The 21799-nt window shown below is 41.9% G+C and overlaps 1 protein-coding gene and 1 long non-coding RNA gene across 8 annotated transcripts in view; one reads left to right on the forward strand and one right to left on the reverse strand.

The window, feature by feature from the left end:
* IKZF3 (IKAROS family zinc finger 3) overlaps window positions 1–21799 on the forward strand; it is a 119313-nt gene that overhangs the window by 91363 nt on the left and 6151 nt on the right. For 2 of the 7 annotated variants that reach the window (XM_008271418.5, XM_089318047.1), the window contains one exon: window positions 8439–8555. In XM_008271418.5, the coding sequence (XP_008269640.1) occupies window positions 8439–8555 (117 nt within the window). Of the gene's footprint in view, window positions 1–7977; window positions 8323–8438; window positions 8556–8820; window positions 10913–11055; window positions 13725–21799 lie in introns of those variants that run through there. The other 5 variants (XM_089318048.1, XM_089318049.1, XM_089318050.1 and 2 more) reach the window with 5 other exon arrangements.
* LOC149121141 (uncharacterized) lies at window positions 11103–21794 on the reverse strand. Its single transcript, XR_016224139.1, has 3 exons — window positions 14058–21794; window positions 13745–13811; window positions 11103–11239 (listed from the first exon to the last, which is right to left on the reverse strand). It is a non-coding gene; the product is annotated as an uncharacterized LOC149121141 (long non-coding RNA).

The following is a 21799-nucleotide window of genomic DNA, read 5'->3' on the forward strand; positions in this document are numbered from 1 at the left end:
AACCTACTGCTTATTTAGAGTAAGAACAAATCGTCCTGAGATTTGGACTTCTACAAGAGTAGTTGCAGTTGAATCATTTGAACAGCCTAAAGCAGAAGTATTACAAAAATATGGCAGAAATAATGTGAAACTCAGGAACAATCGGATGGAAATCATTAGGATTTAAGCTGTTCCTATTTTGGATGTTGTGGTTCAGTGGGTTAAGCTATTGCTTGGAACACCTACATCCCATGTTGGAGAGTGAGTTCAAGTCCTTGATACTCCACTTCTAATTAAGTTTCCTGATAAAGCATCCCAGGAGGCAGCAGGTGCTGCTGTGGTACTTGGGTCCCTGCCACCCACATGGAGACCTAGATGCTGTTCCAGGCTCCTGACTTCAATGGGCCTAGCCCAGGCTGTCTCTCATTCCCTCTCTCCCTCTCTCTCTGCCACTCTGCCTTTCAAATAAAAATAAATAAATAAACCTTAAAAAAAAATCTCTGTTTTAAATGAAAGAAAATTTGTGTTTCAGATACAGCCTGTTTTACAGTGTTCAGAGTTGGCCAACTGAATTCTGTTGGTTTGTTCTGCTTCTGCTGTTTATCCTGGTGGCATCCTTAGTTTTATCAAAAAGTTGGATTTCCTTCGTATTTCTAAAGAGGAATGGTCACTCCTTTAAAAAAAAAACCCGAAACCTGAGTTTTTCTACATATATATATATATATATATATATGTATATATATATGATGCATTTATTTGAAAATACTCAAACTGCTGGGACTCAAACTGGTGCCCATATGGGATGCTGGCACTGCAGGCCATGGCTTTAACCCACTGAGCCTCAATGCCAGTCCCGAAACTTGAGTTTGACATAAGAATGACAAGCTTCATGTTAATCAGGCATTACTTACTTACCCAAGGACACATTATAGGCATCTTTTACTTGCAGTTCCACATTTTAGAAAATAAGCAAAGCTCTTACTTGTGAGACATTCCCAAGTCATGAAAAAATCCACTGGATACCAAGTGGATTCATTAATATTTAAAGCTAGAAGTATGAAAGAGGGCATTGAATCCTCTTCTTAATTTTAGAGATAGGAAAACCAAGACTCATCTCAAAATTCAGTGACTGACTTAAAAATTTCTACAACTTTAGTTGTTTTGTGATTAGCTATATATTCTATTTTTAAAGAAACTCTAGATGTAATTCTCATACCATAAAATTCACCTTTTTAAGTGTACAGTACAGTAGTTTCAGCATATTCATAAAGTTATACTACCATCATCATTATGTTACATTTCCATCCACCCTAGAAAAAATCCTTAGTTGACACCTCCCGTTCCCACTTTCTGCCCCTGGAAGCCACTAATCTATTGTCTGTCTCTATGGATTTACATTCTCTGGACATTTCAATGTAAATGGAATCATAGACTATGTGGCCTTTTATTCTGGCTTCTTTCACTTAGCATGTGTTTAAGGTTCATCCATGTTGAAATATGTATCAGCTCTTAATTCCTTTTTTGGCCGCATAATAGTCTGTTGTATGGATTTACCACATTCTATTTGTCCATCCATCAGTAGACATTTGGATGAGTTTTTTCCCCTACTTTTTGACATGATTGGCTGTATTTTTTTTTTCCTGAAAGTAGGGGGAAAAATTTGTAAAGGATACTCCAAATTCAAAATTATTGATTTTGAAATAAGGTCACCACCTTACTCTATTCCCACAACCTTTTACATGAATTTAAAATTAGGTAACATAACAAAAGAAACTTTTCAACTGTCTCCAATGGTGTTAGGTGATTCAGGAAATGCTAAAACACAGAGGTTGAGTTCATTTGCATTTCATGCAGTGGTTTGATGGATGCATACAACATACTTTAAGTTTCAGCAAAAAAAAAATAAAGGGTTAACAAAGTCAGCAAGTTTTGATTTTTTGACAAATATGTTGTAATGGTGGTTTCAGATTACAGAATGTATAAAGTCACAACTTCATCAAGTGTAAATACTGCATGCCAGTCAATATATTACCCTTTTGTTTCAAACAGTTCCTGTAATTTTCCTGAGATCCAAAGTATAAAGAATGTTTAATATAATATAAACAAGTCCTTTAGTTATTGCCACTGCTCTGCATGTGGTTTTCATTTCTGTTTTTTTTTTTTTTTTCTTAAAATTGAGAGTGCAGTGTGGGCAAATGTTCCATTCTAAGTCTGAGCAGTACAGTATACCTCACACCTTCATCCCTCACCTTTAAAGTGGTGATGCTCCATCACTACTGTGGAGACAGCACTTGTTCATCAAACCTTTATTGTAAATTAAACTGTAGCATCCTGTGAGTGCCAAGCTTTGGGACAAACCTTTGTGGATGCAGATCGAAAGGCCTTGTGCTAAAGACTAGCCTGCAAAAGAATGTAAGACATGGGCGACAGCACTTCTGGCCTTGACAGTCATTTTCTTTTACTGAGATAGCATTTGTGGAATTCTCTCTGTGTTAGGTTCTGTTTCAGAACTATTTAACCCACCGTCCAATAAGACATTTGATCTATTGATACAACACAAAGGGCTAATAGAAACACTAATATTGCTGCTTCAGTCCAAGTTTCTATACCAGATATCATGAGTTACATTCTCAAAATATTCCAGTTGTCCTATCTTAATGGATTATTTATGAAAAGAGGAAAAAATATAGATGATGTGGACTTCATTGTCTCATTAGCTTGATCCTTACTCCAGACAGGGACCAACAGCTGGTATACAGATTGATTTAGCCTCATTTCACACTTATGAATTCTTACAGCAGGACTTATTTTTATATAACAGTGAGCTCTAGCAGCAGTAAGATTTTTAAAGTATTTGATTCTGAACCCAGGAGTTAGATCCTTTCATCTTCATTCTCATTGGTTCAGTTTAGCTAATGTAAACGTAATGATTTCAGAGTAAAGTTATGTTTTACCAACTTGTATTTTTGCCAAAGGAAAAGTTTAAAATATGTGTCTATGTTCCCAACTAATATAAGAAGTGGCATTCATTTTCCTTGCTCCAAAGGGCAACAGTTTTATATGTTTTTTGTGAGATCCTGCATCCATCTCTGATAGCTATCTCTTGGTAGACAATTCTTATTGCATAATAACACCCCTTTGTTTCACTCTCTATTAGCTACTGACTGACCACACCATAGAGAAGACAGGAAATAAAGCCTCTTGTTTAAGCTCCATTTAGCACTCCAAGATCTAATGAAGATTTTGAACAAAAACAAAAGACAACACATTACATAGTTAACCTTACAATCACTTTGAGACAGAAATTGCATAATGGAAACAGTTAGCTAAAAACCAAACTAGTAAGACTTGTGCAGAGAATAAAGGTAGGAACCCATTTTTGTGATTTTAATTTTGTGTTACATTTTGTTGTTTGCTTTTTTCAACATATCTTTAAAATCACTTAGCTAATGAATATTGGTACATTCACTATGTAGCAAGCAAGTGGCACAAAGGAAAACTGAACCAGAATTACAGTTCTACACCTTCTATGCTCTATCATGAACCACATGTGCAAATTGTTCCTTGCCACATCCCATGTAATGTACACCCACCCCTTGCAACATTAAACCGCCAAACACTACCCAGGAACGGATTTCCTATTTCATCATGTAAACCCATTATCTTGTTCCCTGACTCTCTTGCCAAACTGGTTTCCCTCTACTTGCATTTCTGAGACATGATGTGGCAAGATAACAAGTCTAGACTGTATAGACAGTTGGACCCTAAAATTGGGACAGAGGACCAAAGCCACAGTCCCTTATTTTTTCTTTCCTGTGCACTACCTAAACTCCATTGTAATCCCAAAGAGACTGTGCAACCACTAAGTGACTCTTTGTGTTTCAAAGGGTGACCAGTATTGTATATCAGCTGCAAACAGTTGCAAGGCAAAAAGTTGGCAGTTTAGGAGACAGAATGAGAGTGCATCATATTCATTTGAAAATGAGCCTTTGAGGCCAGTGCTGTGGTGGAGGTTAAGCCTCCACCTGCAGCACAGGCATCCAGTCCTGGCAGCTGCTTTTTTTTTTTTTTTTTTTTAAGATGTATTTATTTATTTGAAAGTCAGAGTTACACAGAGAGAGGAGAGAGAAAGAATTATTCCATCCGCTGGTTCACTCCCCAGTTGGCCACAATGACTGGAGCTGGGCCAATCTGAAGCTAGGAGCCAGGAGCTTCCAGGTCTCCCATGCGGGTGCAGGGGCCCAAGGAATTGGGCCATCTTCTACTGTTTTCTCAGGCCATAGCAGAGAGCTGGATCGGAAATAGAGCAGCCGGGATTCCAACTGAGGTCCATATGGGATGCCAGCACTGCAGGCGGCGGCTTCACCTGCTATGCCACAGCGCCGGCTGGCTGGCTGCTGCTCTTCTGATTCAGCTCCCTGCTAATGGCCTGGGAAAGCAGCAGAAGCTGGCCCAAGTCCTTGGGCCCCTGTGCCCTACGGGAGTCCCGGAAGAACCTCTTGGCTTCTGGCTTTGGATCTGCTCAGCTCTGGCTGTTGCAGCCATTTGGAGGGTGAACCAACAGATGGAAGACCTCTCTCTCTGTCTGTAATTCTGCCTTTCAAATAAATAAATAAATCTTTAAAGAAAAAGAAAGTGAGCCTTTGTCTAACTTGGCAATTAGAAAATATAGTTAACTCAGTGAAGGTGAGTTAACAAATATGTCTCATATTTGCTGTCCATGAATGAACTCTCCGATTTTTTTTTTCAAATGTTAGATATTTGGTCACTCACTTACTTACTGTGTAAGATTTTTGTGGAAATGACTGTCAAGACTAGCTTGATGGGTAACCAGGAATAAAAGCTGATGTTATCTCAGAAGTTGCCATTAGTGCCGTGCCCTCAGTATGTTTATTTAGGTCAATGTGTCTGTGCTTCAGCATCCTCACAAATGCAGAGGATGTTGACTACGTGTCCCCAGGAAGCTGTTTGTTGTCACTGATAGAGACTTTGGTGTAATGTAGACTGTGACTGCTGAGAGGCCAATGGGAAAACTAGACTGGCAGGATAATGCATGGATAGGTCCCAGGTAATGATTTGGCCATGAGAGCCAAGAGACTGATAAGAATAGTGGTAAGTGGAAATAAAAGGTAAAAATTCCAAGAGATCTCTTTTTTATTTTCATTTCACTTTAAGTCTTTTTAGTAGTAAAGATAGGGTAGGGGGAGCCTCATTTGGATTTAATCCTCTTAGAATTGCTCCAACCAGAATAAATGTTACTGGTCAGAGCATAAACTTCACTGCTTTTCTCCTGCTGCTAAAAAAAAACCTCCTTGTAACACCCTCAGGAACTTATTTCAGATTCCAGCCTATGTCTTTCATCTTTCTACCCTTGGGGCTTTGGGTAGTGCCACATCTGGTGGTGGTTTGTGTGAAAGGAAATAATATATATATAATAGTTTCCTGTTTGGTCATTTAAACCTATCCCTTTGCTGGACAGAATTTGACCCACTTCACTCAACAGTAGTGTCCTGTCCAATAGCTGAAGTGCTAAAGTTGCAGTACTCCACTAGTCCAAAACCCAGAACTTTATTCTGGGCCTTACAGTAGCTGTTAATAGTTTAGACTCTAGGCTCTGATTTACTTCTGTAGAGCCTAGGATTATTTTTGACAAGAACTTTACTGGTAAATATTATCACTATCACTATCCTCTTCTCTTACTCACTTTTGGAGCCAGGTTTCATTTTATTCTTGAATTTAAAAAGAAAAAACTGAACTTTATAATGTTTGTATAATGGCTAGCTGAACATTTTTATTTTTTAATGCCATTAATAAAATGAAAAATATTTAGTACTTTGAATTCTCTGTTTCTAATTCGGATTTGGGTCTCATCCTCAATGTCTTACCCTGGAGGGCTTTCCCTTCAATCATTTCCTTCAAAGGTGGCTAGTTCTCTTCTTTTTGGGAATATCCATTTATGGTACTAAATGTCTAGGAGACTGTGGAACTGGTGACATTAGTTCTTTGTATCAGAATCTCTTTACCCAGCAAACATCATGCTCTTCAGTTACAGAATGAGCACTAACAACTTCCAGGCCTACATATATGAGTATTTTGGAGGAAAAATTCCATTCTGTAATCATCACTGGCTTAGTCTCTTAAACTAATTTCAATTTCTTCTTTCTTAGCAGAATTAGAAATGCACGGATATTTCATTTTAGTTTAGACTCCACAAATACTTATAATAAAACAGAAATGTTGGTAGCACTACAGTATGTTTGCTTAGTGCAGGAGAGAGCAAACCAGGCCCACAGGTAGCAGTTTATCTTTTTTAAGGGTATAAGGCAGAATTAATAAAATAAAATAAAATAAAATAAAATAAAATAAAGGACAGAGACTTTGTGTGTCCCACACATTTCAAATATTAACTATCTGACTCTTTACCAAAAAAAAAATTTTTTTTTGCTAATACCTGGCTCAGGCTAGCTTCAAGTGTTGAAGTTTCAAACTTTAGAACAGTTGGTTTCTCTTTAAACTTTAGAGATGACATCTTACTGGATACTGTCTGCTGTATCAAGGTAAATTGTGCTATGAATTTAAAAAAATTTTTGCTTTCATTTCATTTGAAAGACAGAGAGATGGAGAGATCTTCTATCTGCTGCTTCACTCCCCAAATGTCAGCAAAAACCATGGCTGGGTCAGGCAGAAGCCAAGACCATGGAACTTCAGAACTCCATCCAAACCTCCCACATTGGTGGCAGGGATTTAAGTACCTGAGCCAACATCTGCTGCCTCCCAGAATAAACATTAGCAGGAAGCTGGACAGGGAAGCAGAATAGCCAGGACTCAAACCAGGCACTCTGATATGGCCACTCTGAATTATACTCTATTTAAGGGCCTGTAACATTGGCACAGTGAGTTAAGCTGCTGCCTGCAACATCAGCATCCCATACTGGAGCTTTTGTTTGTGTCCCAGATTCTCCACTTCTGGATCCAGCTCTCTGATAATGTGCTTGGGAAAGCAGTGAAAGATGGCCCAAGTACTTGGACCCTTGCCACGCACTTGGGAGACCCAAATGGAGTTCTAGGCTCCTGGCTTTGTCCTGGCCCAGCTCTGGCCCCCGAGGCCATTTTGGGAGTGAACCAGCAGGTAGAAGATCTCTTTCTCTGTCTCTGTCTCTGCCTCTTTCTCTGTCACTCTTTCATAAAAATAAATCTTTAAAAATAAATAAATAGGCCGGCGCCGTGGCTCACTAGGCTGATCCTCCGCCTTGCGGCGCCGGCACACTGGGTTCTAGTCCCGGTCGGGGTGCCATTGGAGGGTGAACCAACAGCAAAGGAAGACCTTTCTCTCTGTCTCTCTCTCTCACTGTCCACTCTGCCTGTCAAAAAAAATAATAATAATAATAAAATAAATAAATAAATAAATAAAAATTATACAGATGTATTCCAATTCTCTAGTCTAATTGATTATATATTGGTGCTGTTCATATATTCTTCTAGTGGTTCTCAATTCTGGCTTCATTTTAAAATCATCAGGGGATTTTTGAAAATACTGTTGCCCAGGCCCCTGTATCAGTGATCCCGATTTCATTGATCTGAAAGGGGAGCCAGGGTATAGGTATTTCTTATTTATTCTTTAGGTGATCCTAATATGCAGGCAAGTGTGGGAACACTGGCCTACTGCCATCCAAAGATCTTTTCCAGGACTGAAAATTTAGCCCATAATCTTGGGCAATTTTTATTCATATTTTTCATTAGAAAAATAATAGCAGTACATTATACAAATTGTTCTTTAATTTCAAGACAGAAGTATTGCTCAGGGAAATGTTAACTGAGACAGTTTTGAAAGAACAGCATATGAAACAAATAATGCAGGCCCAGAGAAATAGAATATGAAAGATAGGATCTGAGACGAGCATGCTGACAAAAAAAAAAAGAAAAGAAAAAACCCTCAGAATTTCAATACACAAATCACTGAGTAGATTTTTTGCTATCTGGGTGAATGTATCTATTTTCAAAAGTGCTATTAACATAAACAGAACAGTAAATCTGGGGCACCATACTTTTTTTTTTTCTTTTCAAAGTTGTTAAGAATTATATCAGTCTGCAGGTGTCACACGCAGTTACTCAGAATCAGAAAGAACGCTGAAGGGGGTTAGAAGATCTCCATCTATCTATCTTTTTGCAACCAACCACGTCCAGGCTGTTTATTTAATACTTCCTCTTGCTAATGAAGGTACTGGTTGGGGATGGGTTGGGCTTTCCCATCTCAGCATAAGACTGCAAGATTTGAATGTGCCCTGTTGTCGGCTTCACTGACCACGGCAGGTACCTGGCCAAGAATCTCAGTAGTACCAACAGGTAACAATGCAGAGCGCGCAGAAGACCTCGGACACTTTTCTTTCCAGTTTATTTCCTTTTCTCACTATTTACCAATGTGTTCTTTTTCCTCTCCTTTTTTCATTTTTCCAAACCAGCAAGTGTGGAGGCAAGACACATCAAAGCAGAGATGGGAAGTGAAAGAGCTCTCGTTCTGGACAGATTAGCAAGCAATGTGGCAAAACGAAAAAGCTCAATGCCTCAGAAATTCATTGGTAAGAATGCAAGCCTTTTTCCTGCTGCTGTTAGCAGATAGTGTGAATTAGCTAACAGGTCTATTACTACACAGGCCCCTACTAACAATCTCTTAAAATAAGGTAACTGGTTTTCCATTTTACTTTTATTCTTGGTAAATTTTGATAGCACTAACAAATAGAACAAAAGATGTTAAAGAATCCTAATGACAGAAGATAGAAGCATTGGGTATCCAATTTCCTAAATGCAAGTTGGGTTAAAAATGCTTTTCCTTCCTCTTTATAGTGAATGATATGTGTCGCATGAGAGAATTTATGCAATCTACGCCAGGAAGATGCTGGAGATAGCACTTTTGTAGTCTTTTGTAATTGTATTGTACAAGTAGGTTCTGCTAGTGTGCTCAAACTTTTTTTATGCTCTAGCATACTGCCTTATTTTTCTTAAGTTTGAGAATTGGCTTTAAGGCAAAATGGTTTGGGAGGCAAACAGATTTAAATAACAGTGTTTGATTCAATCATGTGTCTTATTGGCATTAATTTTTATGCCACTAGTTTTCACATTGTCAAAAATAGAACAGGATGAAATGACTAAAAAATGATTATATTCATTAAAGTGTCAGGGCTTCCAAATGGAAGATATTTTGCTGAATTCCCCCAGATGTTTACATACATGTGACTGTGATGTTTAAAATAGAATTGTATTAGTGAAAAAGGCAGCTGAATTGAATGTTTCAATTTTGTTATAAATTAAAATAATTTATAACAAAAATTATTTGAACAGAATAGTTACCACATGAAAATATACCTCCTTCAACACCAACATATTTTAGAAACCTACCAGTCTCCTTTTCCAAAGACCCTTGCCTGCTATTGATTTCTTCCTTCAATCCTTTTGTGTTTATTCTTTTTAATATCCTTTACAGATATTAAGTGCCTGGTTTTAAAATCTGGCTAAATTTTATTCTGGTTGAGATATTTTTACAGCAGACATTCTGTGTGACCTACAGAGATACGTTGAAAGAACCCAAAATAATTTCAAAATTATCTAACTTGATGTTTCTGATTACTCATTTTATTTTGCTTAGCTGAAAGGTTTTTACACACCTTAGTCACTTATGCCTAAATTGTGTCAGACTAAAGTTGGTAGATTTCAGCCTAGGGAGATTCCCTTCTTCATTATCCCCTCTTCTTATGAGAACCACCATGTGGCCTGTAGTGACACTTCTATGTAGAATTTAGATATAGTGGACCAAGTGTGATTCCAAGACTTTGTTCTACAACATTGCCCATATATCTTTAAGCATTATTTATGTAAAGGCTGAAGTATGAAAGGCTTGGATCATTTTTGTATGCTAAGACTATATGTTAATTTAGAGAAAGTTTTGACCCTAAAAATGTCCTAAGCTGATATAGGGGGGAACAAGGGGAAAGATGGGCAAGAAAAACAATGTAAAGTGACTTAATTTCAATCCAGTTATGGTCAATGAATTTTGATGTAAGAGAACTAAAATTTAAGAAAAAATACCTATATCTTATAGCTGCCCTAAACATGTAGTTGAGCTGAAGCTCTACTTACTATAATAAAAGTTGGTTTGGCATGTCCATGTGTTTAGAAACTCATTTCATATAACCAGATCCAAGCCATTTTGCCTGTTGCTTCAGGGATCCATTCTATTGAAACCATGAGATTTTCTTTCTTCCTGGTCTCCCACTTGGGTGCAAAAGTCCAAGGTCTTTGGCCATCTTCTACTGCTTTCCCAGGCCATAGCAGAGAGGTGGATCGGAAGTGGAGCAGCCAGGACTCGAACGGTACCCATATGAGATGCTGGCACCACAGGTGGCGACCTTACCGGCTATGGCCCCAATTAGATTTTCATTCCTCCACTTCCAGACTAATGAGGGGCACTGATTTTGTGGGTGCTGGTTTATCTCCTGAACCATCATGTTCTCTCTGTGCTTGATTCAGAAACCTACTAGAGTTGGTTCTTGTTCAGTTGCGCTGAGGTAGCAACTTCAGGGATTCAAAGCACAGAATGATTGAGAAGATTTTATTTTATTATATTTTGATGAACTGTCTCTGAAGCCAGAAGACCCAGGTTCCGACTCTAACTCTGTCATTTCTGAACTCTGTGTGTCTAGAAAATCACAAGTCCTTTCTGGACCTCTGTGTTTACTCATCTGTGAAATGAAAAGACTGCACAGGTAATGAAGGGACCAGGAAGTCTTCTCCCATCTATAGATCTGTGATGGCTAAGAAAACACATCTGAAGCAGCAGTTATGAATACTACTTTTTGTTTTTTTAAAGCCCATGTGCATAGTTCAGTAATTTTTTTTCTCAAGGCTGCACTAGATATGGTGTTTATATTACAAACCATATCATGTATTTTAGGTTTTTTTTCTAAGGAAGATGTTGTTAAAAGTGGACGTCTGAAAAAAACAATTATGAAGCAAGCATTTAGCATAGTGACTGAGAAGCCTGCATCCCACATCAGCATTCCTGGGTTTGATGCTTGTTTGCAGCTCCTGATTTTAGCTTCCTGCTAATGCAGATCCTGAGAGGCAGCAGTGATGGCTTCAGTAACTGGGCTCCTGCCACCACGGAGGACACCTGGATTGTGTTCTTAGCCCTGGCTGCTTTGGGCTTTTGGGGAGTGAACTGGCAGATGGGAGTTCTCTCTGTCTGTCCCTCTTTATGTCTCCCTGCCTGTCAAACAAACAAACAAATAAAAATAAGTAAATAAATAAAAAATTTGAAAAGCAGTTTCATTAGCTCAACATTCATCTGTTTTACTTAGGAAAGTACTGTTTTTTTCATTTGCTGTTTCATCCATTCATTGGTCATTCAAATGGCTAAGTGCTCTGTTATGAACATGGTATACTTGTTCATGGGTATTCACTTATATCTTAAACCTTTGTTGAGAGATTTTTTTTTTTAATTAAAGAAAATTACTTAGCCGGCACCGTGGCTCACTAGGCTAATCCTCCACCTTGCGGCGCCAGCACACCCGGTTCTAGTCCCGGTCGGAGTGCCGGATTCTGTCCCGGTTGCCCCCTCTTCCAGGCCAGCTCTCTACTCTGGCCCGGGAGTGCAGTGGAGGATGGCCCAAGTCCTTGTGCCCTGAACCTGCATGGGAGACCAGGAGAAGCAGCTGGCTCCTGCCTTCGGATCAGCGCAATGTGCCGGCTGCAGCGGCCATTGGAGGGTGAACCAACAGCAAAAGGAAGACCTTTCTCCCTGTCTCTCTCTCACTGTCCACTCTGCCTGTCAAAAAAAAAAAAAAAAAAAAAAAAAAAAAAAAAAAAAGAAAGAAAGAAAGAAAAAAAAGAAAAAAATTGCTTGACTCATTTGACTGAATCATGCTTAGTACTCTGTCCATTCTTGGCTTCCTGACCTCTTGAATCGTGAAGGTAGAAGTGAAATTATACCATCAGGTCAGCTCGTCCTGCTGAGTTAGAGACCATAACCTTTGGTAGCATTAGAAGTGAACTGAGGGGGCTGGCATTGTGGTGTAGCAGGTAATGCCACTAACTATGGCACCAGCATCCCATATGGGCACCAGTTTGAGACCTGGCTGCTCCACTTCCAATTCAGTTCCCTGCTAATGTGCCTGGGAAAGCAATAAAAGATGGCCCAAGTACTTGGGCTCCAGTACTCATGTGGGAGACCCAGAAGAAGCTCCTGTCTCCTGGATTCAGCCTGGCCCAGCCCTAGCCATTTTGGTCATTTGGGGAGTGAACTAGCAGATGGAAGATCTCTCTGATGCACCCTCTCTCTAACTCTGCCTTTCAAATAAATAAAATAAATATTTAAAGAGAGAGAGAGAGAGCCAGTGCCGTGGCTCACTTGGCTAATCCTCTGCCTGTGGTGCTGGCACCCCAGGTTCTAGTCCCGGTGGGGGCACCAGATTCTGTCCCGGTTGCTCCTCTTCCAGTCCAGCTCTCTGCTGTGGCCCAGGAAGGCAGTGGAGGATGGCCCAAGTGCTTGGGCCCTGCACCCGCATGGGAGACCGGGAGGAAGTACCTGGCTCCTGGCTTCAGATCAGCGCAGTGCGCCGGCCTTAGCAGCCATTTGGGGGGTGAACCAACAGAAGAAAGACCTTTCCCTCTGTCTGTCTCTCTCTCTCTCTCACTGTCTAACTCTGCCTATCAAAAGAGAGAGAGGGAGGCTGGCGCCGCGGCTCACTAGGCTAATCCTCCGCCTAGCGGCGCCGGCACACCGGGTTCTAGTCCCGGTCGGGGCGCCGGATTCTGTCCCGGTTGCCCCTCTTCCAGGCCAGCCCTCTGCTGTGGCCAGGGAGTGCAGTGGAGGATGGCCCAGGTGCTTGGGCCCTGCACCCCATGGGAGACCAGGAAAAGCACCTGGCTCCTGGCTCCTGCCATCGGATCAGCGCGGTGCGCCGGCCGCAGCGCGCCGGCCGCGGCGGCCATTGGAGGGTGAACCAACGGCAAAAGGAAGACCTTTCTCTCTGTCTCTCTCTCTCACTGTCCACTCTGCCTGTCAAAAAAAAAAAAAAAAGGGAGGGAGGGAGGAAGGGAGGAAGGGAGGAAGGGAGGAAGGGAGGAAGGGAGGAAGGGAGGAAGGAAGGAAGGAAGGAAGGAAGGAAGGAAGGAAGGAAGGAAAAAGAAATAAAAAGAAACTGAGGAAGAGGGATGTATTGGAGTAAGTCTAAATACATTTTCAAACACAAGAGCATCCTTCTATTAAAGAGTTAAGTTAAATAACTGCCTAAGGAAAAGAAAAAGAAACTTTTTTTCTAATTCTTTAAGACATTTTATATTATTCTGTGTCAAATAGGAAATAAATGGACACTCTATCTGCCTTTCAAATAAATTTTAAAAAAATTTAGAAATTCTGTTCAATTGTTCTTGTCAAAAGACAAGAAGACTTTCCTTTTAGCATCCTAACCCTTTAAAGTGTTTTCATTTCTCTGAATCTTGTCCTCCTGTTATAAACTTGTTTGTTCTTCGAGCTAAGCCACCTCAAATGCTTAGCTCAAAATGGAGACCACATTTTTCTGCCAGAGGAAAGAGAAATATGATTGCATTTCTGCATATTTGTTTTTCCTGATTTTCATTCTTTCCCCCAAAACAGATAGGTTATTCAGACCTAGTGGTTACCACAGCATCTCCTTGACTATTCATTTTACATACCACTTTATTAAAGGAAGTTTTAATGTGGAGAAAAGCATGAGAAAAAAATCTCACTCACCCCTAGTAAAGACGTCAGTGAGGTTTTAACACTTCAGCAAACACTGTTGCTTCTCCCTGTGAAGTAGCTAATGAGAAATAGCGTGCCTTGGTTAACAGAGTGACAGGAAACAGTTTGATAACCTGTATCTGAAAGCATGAAGGACCTTCTCCCACCCCTTCCCAAAAGCCTGTCATCAAGTATCCCATAAGCCTTACAGGATCATAGCATTTTGGGAGTATTAGGAACCACCCAAACCCTTATATCAAGAATGGCAGGAGGATCAGAGATGGATGAACACAGCTGGCAGGCGACAGAGCAGGACTAGACTTACATTTAGAAGGCGCTGCAGCCAGAAGAGAGGTCACCCAGCACCCACAGCAGGCTGTCCTGTGCCACAGGAGGTGCCTTTTCTGCCAGGAGTGAGCCCTGCTGGAAGCAAAGCCCGTTGAAGGGAAGCTGTCCTTGAGAAAGAGCTGTCTCCCCTGCCACTCAAGTGCCTCCCGGAGGACAAAGACTTCTGCATTCTGCAGTGTGGCCTTTAGCAGGTGGCTGCTGTCTATTCTCACTCCTCCTTCCTGCTGCTTCTTGCTTTCTGGCTCCTGTTTTCTTTCTCCTGGAGAGGGGTCTATCATTCAGACCCGTGTAAATTGAGACCAGAGCATCTTGATTGTTGAATATTCCATTTCCACTACTTACCTGCTTTGGGGTGGGTGGATGGATGATATGTGCTGGTAGTAAGGATAAGTGGTAATAGATGCAGGAAACTACACGGAGCAGCAGCAAACACATTTACGTGATTTGAGAAACTTAAATACCTAAAGAAACCTCAATATTTCATAATATCCTATCATGGTGATTGTAATATTGAAATTTTTTTATTTTTCTAAAGGTCAAGTCAGTTTACCCTCTTCAAAAAATTTTTCAATGATTCCTCAGTGCAATGAAATCCAACCACTCAGGCATTCTGAGCCTACCACAATTTATCTCCAATCTGTGTTTTCTTTTTTAAAAAATATTTATTTATTTATTTATTTGAAGGCAGAGTTACAGAGAGAAACAGAGAGACATAACAAGAAAGAGCAAGATCTTCTGTCTGCTGGTTCACTCCCCAAATGGCTGCAATGGCTGGAGCTGGGCAGATCCCAAGCCAAGATCCAGGAGCTTCTTTCAGGCATCTCACATGGTTGTAGGGGCCCAAGGACTTGGGCCATCTTCTGCTGATTTCCCAGGTGCATTAGCAGGGAAGTCATGCCAATATGGGATGCTGGCACCACAGTTGGCAGCTATACCTCCTACACCACAGTGTGAGCCTTGTGTTTTCTAATTTATTGTTATTATTATTATTATAGTTTGAGAAACAGAGAAAGAGCTCCTATTTGTTGATTCATTGTCCCAAATGCAGGCGACAGCCTGAGACTGGGCTGGGCCAAGGCAGGAACTAAGGACCCAGTCCAGGTCTACAACATGGGTGGTAAGGACCCAGGTACTTTGAGCCATCACCTGCTCACTACCAGTACCCACATTAGCAGGAAACTAGAACTGGGGAGCCAGAGTCAGGACTCAAACCCAGGCACTCCAGTGTGGTCTGCAGGCATGACAACCAAATTCTTCTTTTATTTTTTTTTTAAGATTTTATTTATTTGAAAGGCAGAGTTAGAGAGAGAAGGAAAGACAAAGAGAGAGATCTCCCATCTGCTAGTTCACTCCCCCAATGGCTGTAATAGCCAAGACTGGTACAGGCTGAAGCCAGGAGCCAGGAGCTTCTTCCAGGTCTCTGATGTGGGTACAGGGGGCCAAGCACTTGGGCTATCCTCCACTGCTTTCCCAGGTGCATTAGCAGAGAGCTAGATTAAAAGAGGTGCCCCCCGACAAGGGAGAGTGGGAGGAAGCACCTGGCTCCTCGCTTCGGATCAGCGTACGCTGGCCGTGACGGCCATTTGGGGGTGAACCAACAGAGGGAAGACCTTTCTCTCTGTCTCTCTCTGTCTACAACTCTACCTGTCAAGTAAATAACTAACTAACTAACTAAATAAATAAAAGAGGTGCCCACATAGGATGCCAATGCTGCAGGCCACAGCTTTAACCCACTTAGCCACAACACCGGCCCCACTACCAAATTCTTGACTATTGGACAAAATGCCCACCCCTACCTTTTTTTTTTTTTTTTTTTTTTTTTTGGCCAGGCAGAGTTAGACAGTGAGAGAGAGACAGACAGAGAGTTATAGACAGTGAGAGAGAGACAGATAGAAAGGTCTTCCTTCTGTTGGTTTACTCCCCTAATGGCCACTACGACCGGCGCTACGCCAATCCAAAGGCAGGAGCCAGGTGCTTCTCCTGGTCTCCCATGCGGGTGCAGGGCCCAACTACTTGGGCCATCCTCCACTGCCTTCCTGGGCCACAGCAGAGAGCTGGACTGGAAGAGGAGCAACCAGGACAGAATCCGGTGCCCCAACCGGGACTAGAACCCGGGGTGCCGGCGCCACAGGCAGAGGATTAGCCAAGTAAGCCATGGCACCGGCCTACCCCTACCTTTTCTAATTTTACCATTTCAGCCAACTAGACTTTTATGTTGATCACAAGGAACTACTACTCCCACATCTATATAATATTTTCCCACTACTGTGCAGTCATTCTTTCCAGGTTCTCGGGACACCCTCTCTCACAGCTGCCTTAAAAGTCCGTATTGTCCACATCCCCCACCCCGGTTCTCTGCTCCATTCTCTGTCTGCCCTCCTGGCATAGTTAGTAATCAGCTCCTTGTTGTAGATATGACTGTCTCTACCACCATGACTACCATCACCACCTCTGGCTACAAGGAGATTTTAAAGGAAAGAATACATGAATATTTGCCCCGTCTTATGTGTAGCACATTTGAAGGGTGGCCCATAGTTCTATCTCCACTTTCTTAGCTACTCTATACTGCATTCTATCACATAGCATTGAAGATACTGATTTGTAATGAAACTGTGTAAATCCTGTTTCTTCTCTATTGGGTTGCAGTTATGTTTGTATTCCTCAAAGCATCTAACAAGGTGCTGAGCAAATAATAGTAGATCTACCACTTTTTGAGTGCTTACACACATCAGGTACTCTGTTAAGCACTTTTTAGACTTCACATCACGTCTGGACATCAGAGACACTTTTTGAATGCCTGTGCTGGTCCATGTGGCAAAAGTAATTATGACCACTTAGCCCCCTTTTGACTGCTTATGGGAACCACCTCAGTGGAGAATCTGAAGTCACTGCTTGTGGAGGGAACATGCAGCTATGGGCAAAATAACAGCCAGGAAATGACAGTTAATGCACACACACACACACATACACATATACTGAGATATGTTGGGCTCTTGGGTTGCATCCCAGTTCTCCATTCACCAATGGGTGACCTTGGAAATTGAATCAGACCAGTTGTGTTTTGGGTTCTTCTTCTGACTGAGAGATGAGAATTTGAAAGGGCTGATCAAATGAGACAATCTTCAAAGTATATAGGACAACACTGTGTATACAGAAGAGGCTTGATAAAAAGCAGCTATTATTATTAGTGTCATTATATATTGAATATAAGGCACGGCGCTCATTACTGTGAAGTTTTACACCAGAAGTAAACAGATTAGGGTGGTGGATTTTGACTGTTGATCCTGAAGACAGGTGTGAGTTCACATGCTCAGTTAAAGTCCCTTTTAGTTTCTAGTGTATGATTCTGTACTTCCAAGTTGGCAGTTAGAAGCCAACCACCATATGCCCTCACCACATTACATCAATTCAGGTCAAATGGTTTCTCGGTTTAGAGTTACCAATGCCAAGATATTAGAGGTTTGGTTTTTTTTTTTTTAATTATAGGTAGGGAGTAGCCCAACCAGGCAGCCCTGTTTTCTAAACTTAGAACTTACTGTTGTATTTTCACTGGAAGAAGACCTCTAATTCAGCCTGAAGCTGGTACAATGAATCATTCAAAGGTGTGATGTGTGTGATTTGACTAGAGACTGGACCAGTGGCTATGTGCAGGTTAGGAAGCAGTTACACTCTTGTGGTTTGAGTAACCTTTTTTTATGAGTGTGTGACTAAAGAAACGTGAGCTGTTGGCTTTTCAATTACTGTAGCTTACCCCTTCTGAGTTTCATACACATTGAGTCATCATGTCTACAGGTGACTGATAATCATCTGCCGTGCTTGAGTTACCGTAACTCTGAGATGAGGGGATCTGATGATTGCAAGTTGCGTGCACGTGAAGTTCTGAGGTTTGCCCATCCTCTTAACAATGAGTGATGGTCTGTGTTAACCACAGAACTCAGTCACATAATTCCAATCATCCAGGAGTTTATTTTCTTCTGAATTTTTGACTCTTACAGCTTTAGCATTCGGCTGTTTTCTGACATATGCTGCAGATGGCATAGATTGTTGAAATTGTAGGCCTGGCTAAGGAAAGCAAACTCCTAGGAGAAAGCATAAAAACAGAGTTTTCTGATATGCCTACCCCACCCTGGCAACTTTCTGGAGCCTCTGGGTTAGGCAAAAATTGAAAAGATTCTCAAGGACCTCTGCTATTTAGGGAGCTGAGTAGAACTAGCCACAGTAGAAAAATCACCTGCTTTGCAAAAATAAAACAAAATGAAACAAACAAACAAAAAACACACATACACACACACACACACAAAAGCAACCAAAATACATTATATCTGTGTCACTTTTAGGGAAGTGAATGTCTGGGACTTTAGCTTTCTTTCATGGCATCATTCTTCCAGATGGCCTTGGTGAAGGATATATCCAGTCTGGAAGTTGAAAATAAGAGCCACTGATTACTTTGGCAAAAGTCTACATTTCTGTTATTTCTTACTGAGTTGCTAAAACAGAGGATTTTCTTTGCATATGTTTTCCTCTTGAGAATTTGTCTAGAAACTATCAACTAGGCCCTTAAGGTGGGGAGTAGGGGAGGGCAGATACAGAACAAATCCATCTTATTGGATTAGATCTTTTAGCTGGTCTTCTGGCATCAATTTTTACTGTTTTGCTCCATCTTACACCTTGTTACTACATTGACCTCTAGCCTTTCTTTCTCAGGGGCGTATGATAACTGTTCAAATCCAAGTCCTGTGATTGGTCATTCAGAATGCAGATCATTTGGCTCTACCAGGCGTAATTTTTGTTTTCTGTTTCCCGAAATGTGGAATGCAAACCAGTAGGAGGCAAAAAGGACACTTAAAAACCTTGAACCACATGACAAGAAAATAACTTTCTTTTCAGTTCTCTTTCAGTCTCCATGATGACACCAAGGAGAGAAACTTGGGCTTAATTTGATGCCAGTTGTCTATAGCACCAGTCTCACACTGGGTAAATCTCTGCTTTTAACAGAGAGAGCGGGGCTGGCGCCACAGCTCAATAGGCTAATCCTCCGCCTTGCGGCGCTGGCACACCGGGTTCTAGTCCCGGTTGGGGCGGCGGATTCTGTCCCGGTTGCCCCTCTTCCAGGCCAGCTCTTTGCTGTGGCCAGGGAGTGCAGTGGAGGATGGCCCAAGTGCTTGGGCCCTGCACCCCATGGGAGACCAGGAGAAGCACCTGGCTCCTGCCTTTGGATCAGCACGGTGTGCCAGCCGTGGCGGCCATTGGAGGGTGAACCAACAGTAAAAGGAAGACCTTTCTCTCTGTCTCTCTCTTTCACTATCCACTCTGCCTGTCAAACAAACAAAACAAACAAACAAACAGAGAGCGCGGGACCTTAGTCTCAGGTACTCAAGGTAGTATCTGATCAAAATCTAGTAAACTGCAGTGTTTCATTGTCTTTGTTTTTCTTTCTTTTAAGATCTATTTATTTTATTTAAAAGGCAGAGTTACAGAGAGAGGGAGAGAGACAGGGAGGGAGGAAGGGAGGGAAGGAGGGAGAGAGAGAGAGAGAATATCTTCCATCCTCTGTCTCACTCCCCAGATAGCCACAATGGCCAGGGTTGGGCCAGGCCAAAGTCAGGAGCCAGGAGCTTCATCAGGGTCTCCCACATGGGTGGCAGGGGTTCAAGGACTTGGGCCATCTTCCACTGTTTTCCCAGGCACATTATCAGGGAACTGGATCGGAAGTGGAGTGGCCAGGACTCGAACCTGTTTATGCCACAACACTGGCCCCAATTGTCTTTATTTTTCATAATTATCTTTTTGTGGCAAGTGATTCTGGTTTTCCATTTATGTCAGTGATAAAAAGTTTTCTTAAAAAAGAATTTATTTTAGAAAAAAAGAAAATGTGAATTGATTCAAAGAAAGAATAAAACCACTAGCATTTACCAAGTGTTTTCTTTGAGCCAGACACTGTTGTAAGCACTTTCCAGTGACCCTATGAGGTAGATACGATTATTATCTCCATCTTACAAGACAAGTGAGCCTAGACAAGTGAATAACTTGCCCAAAGTCATGCAGCTAGTAACCAGTAGGGCCAGCATCAAACCCAGTCTCTGATGTGTGGATGTTACAGACTGTGAAGGAACAGTGAAGTCCGAGAAAAACTTGGCCTCGTATCTCTCGATATGCGTTAGTCAGACTCTCTTCCCCATATGCGTCCTATACAGCCCACCTTCCTGCCCCCATTCATTCTCCCCTCATGACAGCATCTCCTCCTGCATCTCTGAAAACTCAAATCCTCACCAGTTCATCAAGACCCTTAGCAAAACTGAGATTTTCTGGAAATGCTTGCTTTCCCTTCGCTGAGTACTCCTGACGTTTTTGCATTCCCTTAATCCCTCAATATACACGTTATACCAAATAGTCTTGTCTTTGTCTAGACATTGCATTAAAAAATAAAATAAAAAGCAGCAACCACCATAGCCTCCCTTTCAACTCCTGTCTCATCTTCCATGCTTCCTGTCCTTGTCTGGCACTCAGCACTGAGCACATCTCTGAAGACCTCGTCCCTGTCTTCCCATGGCCAGAGAACCTCTGTTTTCTAACACCCACAGGCCCTGACACTGGCTGAACTCTGTTTTCAGAATTTCTCAGCAGTTGACTTGAGAAGTAGGAAAGGGTGACCACAGATAAATTTGTGTAGTTACATGTGAATTAGTCCTAATGGTCATGTGTGCACTAATGATAAATTTTTAATTTTTTTAAAGATTTTATTTGTTACTTGAGAGGCAAAGAGAAAGGTCTTCCATCCATTGGTTCACTCCCCCATTTTGCCACAACAGCCAGAGCTGGACCATTCTGAAGCTGGGAGCCAGGAGCTTCTTTGGGGTCTCTCACAAGGGTGCAGGGGCCCAAGCACTTGTGCTATCTTCCACTGCTTTCCCAGGCCATTAGCAGAGAGCTGGATCGGAAGGGGGCAGCTGGGACACGAACACCCGTATGCGATGCTGTTGCCGCAGGTGGAGGCTTAGCCTACTACGCCACAGTGCTAACCCCGTGATGGTACATTTTTTGAGCAAGGGAAGAGTAACATGCCTGAGGGAAAGGATGGAGTCATGATCACCCCTCAAGAAATGTTCTCTAAAACTTCTACCTTTGAAGCTCTTTTGAAAAATCTCGGTCAGTCAGGTGACTGGTGAATATGGGGAGTAGCAAGCTGGAGTTTTTTGGGCTATTTTCTCTACCCCTGTAGCTATTTAAAGAGCTGCTGGCTGAGGCTAGACACTGAGCATCCCCACTGTTTGCAGCACTTCCGTCCCCCTGGTCACCTAATATCACAAGTAGATGATAACAAACATGGTAAGCATTTGGGAGTTGACTGTGTCTTCAGCATTCATGAGCAATAGCAGTACAGAGGCCCGGTGCGCCCAACCTCTCCCAGCCTCATCCTAGGGTTCTTTTGCATCTCTAGGGTTTCTCTCTGACAAGCCTTGGGAGTGCCTCATAATGTGGCTTCTACCTCTTGACCTTGCTGCCCCTCCCTTTCACCTTCGGGCTTTACTTTGGCCATCCAAACATGTTGCTGCTGACCAGGGATCCCTGGGACTTCAGTGCCATGGAACCATTCTCTCTGGATGGCTGGTCTTGTGCAGCAGGCAGCTTATGCTTTCTCACTCTTTTGAGCACTCTGGAAAACAATTTGACAAACTCTGCCCTTGTGTTGTTCTCTTATAACCCTGTCTTCACTCATCC

Source organism: Oryctolagus cuniculus, chromosome 17 (genome assembly GCF_051225735.1).
Source record: "Oryctolagus cuniculus isolate XC-2025 breed Fujian yellow rabbit chromosome 17, ASM5122573v1, whole genome shotgun sequence".
Lineage (NCBI taxonomy): Eukaryota > Metazoa > Chordata > Mammalia > Lagomorpha > Leporidae > Oryctolagus > Oryctolagus cuniculus.